This window comes from Apium graveolens, chromosome 4 (assembly GCF_009905375.1).
Source record: "Apium graveolens cultivar Ventura chromosome 4, ASM990537v1, whole genome shotgun sequence".
NCBI lineage: Eukaryota > Viridiplantae > Streptophyta > Magnoliopsida > Apiales > Apiaceae > Apium > Apium graveolens.
Window position 1 is genome coordinate 99,928,573 of NC_133650.1, and position 2,506 is coordinate 99,931,078.

General features: G+C 37.2%; 1 protein-coding gene across 1 annotated transcript; it reads left to right on the plus strand.

Moving 5' to 3' along the window:
* Nucleotides 1-613: 613 nt before the first annotated feature.
* LOC141718785 (uncharacterized) lies at nt 614-2,049 on the plus strand. Its single transcript, XM_074521169.1, has 3 exons — nt 614-982; nt 1,116-1,237; nt 1,347-2,049. Exons 1-3 carry the CDS (start codon nt 614-616, stop codon nt 2,047-2,049), a joined length of 1,194 nt encoding a protein of 397 aa, XP_074377270.1.
* Nucleotides 2,050-2,506: the final 457 nt, after the last annotated feature.

Consider the following 2,506-nt stretch of genomic DNA (forward strand, 5'->3'; position numbering starts at 1 on the left):
TCCACATTGCTAAGAATCCAGTTCATCACGAACGCACAAAGCATATTGAAATCGACGTTCATTTCACAAGGGATAAAGTTCTCGAAGGCCTTTTACAGATCAATTATCTTCCTACTACTTCTCAGTTGGCTGATGTATTCACTAAGATTCTTCCTTCTGCACATTTTAACGATCTTCTTGGCAAACTTGGCATGACTTCTACTCTGCCTCATTTGAGGGGGGATGTTGATATATGTGACCTCACGACTACATCAGCTTCTGTCAGCAAAGAATCACTCCAAAATTCTGTTATAACATAATAACAATGACAGCTCACAGACAGCTCAACACAAGATGCAACTTGTAGCTTCTCAATCCATACAACTTTGATACATATATAAATAGCAGACTAGTCTAGAGTTTCAATTAGTTAGTCATTTTCTTCTCTCAAGACTTACTCAACAAGAAATGTAAATAAGTAGTGCTAGTAACAAAACAAGTTTGTAATCAGTAGATAAGATTAGACATTGGATATTGTATGAAGCTTTAATGGAGATTGTGAATATGTTACGTACTCAAAATTGTATTAATTAGTTTGGGCTATAAAAAAATACACGCGTGTGAGAATGACTGTATGTTGTTTTATGGTGATGATAAGGATAATTCTTGTTGCAGATATTGTGGAATAAGTCGATATAAAGATGCCAAAGAAGGTGGGAGCAATACCATTCTGAGAAATGTTTTAAGATATTTTCCTCTCACAACGCGTCTAAAGCGATTGTATATGTTCGCCCGCACTGCTGAACATATGAAATGGTACAAAAATCGAGTTGTCACTGAAGGGGTTCATACTCACCCTGCGGATGGAGAGGAATGGAAAGAATTTGATAAAAATTATCCAGATTTTTCACAGGATATTCGCAATGTCAGACTTGGGCTTACAACATATGGATTTCCTCCCTATAGCAATGGTACTTCAGGAATCTACTCGGTCTGGCCTGTTGTAATTTTTGTGTATAATCTTCCTCCTTCAATGTACATGAAGGATCCATACATGTTTTATGACTTTACTAGTACCTGGGCCTAATGATCCTAGAAAAAAATTAAATGTTTATCTCAGGCCTTTAATTGATTAGTTGATTCAGTTGTGGCAGTGTGGTGTGGAGACGTATGATGCTTCTACAAAGACTAATTTTATATTGAGGGCGGCTTTGTTATGGACTATTAGTGACTACCCGGGTTTAGCAATGGTTAGCGGGTGGTCAACAAAGGGCAAGCTATGTTGTCATGTTTGCATGAGAGAAGTCAAGGCCAAACAGTTTCCGCACAGCAGGAAGAGTACTTTTTATGGATTGCATATCCAATAGGTTTCACAGTGTGCAAGAAGTTTGCGTGAACAGATTTTCCGGTACCTGGAAACTGCACAGCAAAGAAAGGGATGATGGATATGGGGTTACACATAATTGGACACAGGTCACCAGTTTCTTTGATCTGCCATACGGGGATACATTGCGTTTGCGCTATTGCATTGATGTGATGCACATAGAGAAGAATGTTTTTGAAAATGTCTTTCACACGGTGATAGGTAGTTTTAAATTAAAAGACACAACAACTGCAAGAAAGGATTTGGAAGCCCTGAACATCATACCTGAGTTATGGTTAAATGGTTCTCGTAAGCATAAGGCTAAATACACTTTCAATCGAGATCAGCTAAAACTCTTATGTAACTGGGTGGTTCAATTAAAATTTTCAGATGGCTGTTCTTCAAATATTGCTAGGTATTGTAAGGTATCACAATTAAAGTTTCACGAAATGAAGTCACATGATTGTCATGTATTCATGCAGAAGTTCTTGCCTTCTACTCTTCGTGAGCTTCTTCCGAATGATATCCACAAAGCACTTTGTGACCTGTCTAATTTTTTTAAGGGTTTGTGTGCAAAAGAGTTGCTTCTATCTGATTTGGTGAAAATGCAAAAAAATGTTGTTGGAATAGTTTGCACATTAGAGACTATATTCTTTCCAGGTTTTTTTGATCCAATGGAACATCTCCTTGTACACCTTGTTGAGTAGTGTAGACTCGCTGGACCTGTTCATAAACGATGTATGTACCCGGCTGAAAGATTACAGCGAAGAATGAAATAGAAAGTGGGAAACAAAGCACGTGTAGAAGGTTCTATCGATGAACGATACACACACGAAGAACTTGCACATTTCTGTTCCATGTATTTTCAGTCTTTTTTTCGAACACAACAAAATATGCTTCGGTGTAATGAGGTAGAAGCTAACACACGTGATGCAAGAAAGTTGGAGGCATTAACATATCCGGTAAAACTAAAGGGTGCATTTACTACTTTTTTTTAAATGAGGAATCACTCAGCATTGTAGCCTATTACGTTCTTACCAACATGCCTGAAGTATCACCATATATAACATAAGCATCTGAATAATCTTTTCATCATATAATTTTTAAGTACTTTAGTCAAGATACATGCTTACTATATATATCAACTTTTAGGATTTTTGAGGA

Coding starts and splice junctions, on each gene's coding strand:
- LOC141718785 (XM_074521169.1), top strand. CDS start 614: ATGTTGTTTTATGGTGATGATAAGGATAATTCTTGTTGCAGATATTGT. Junction 983..1,115: donor TCTACTCGGTCTGGCCTGTT/GTAATTTTTGTG, acceptor TTAATTGATTAG/TTGATTCAGTTGTGGCAGTG. Junction 1,238..1,346: donor GGTTTAGCAATGGTTAGCGG/GTGGTCAACAAA, acceptor CATATCCAATAG/GTTTCACAGTGTGCAAGAAG.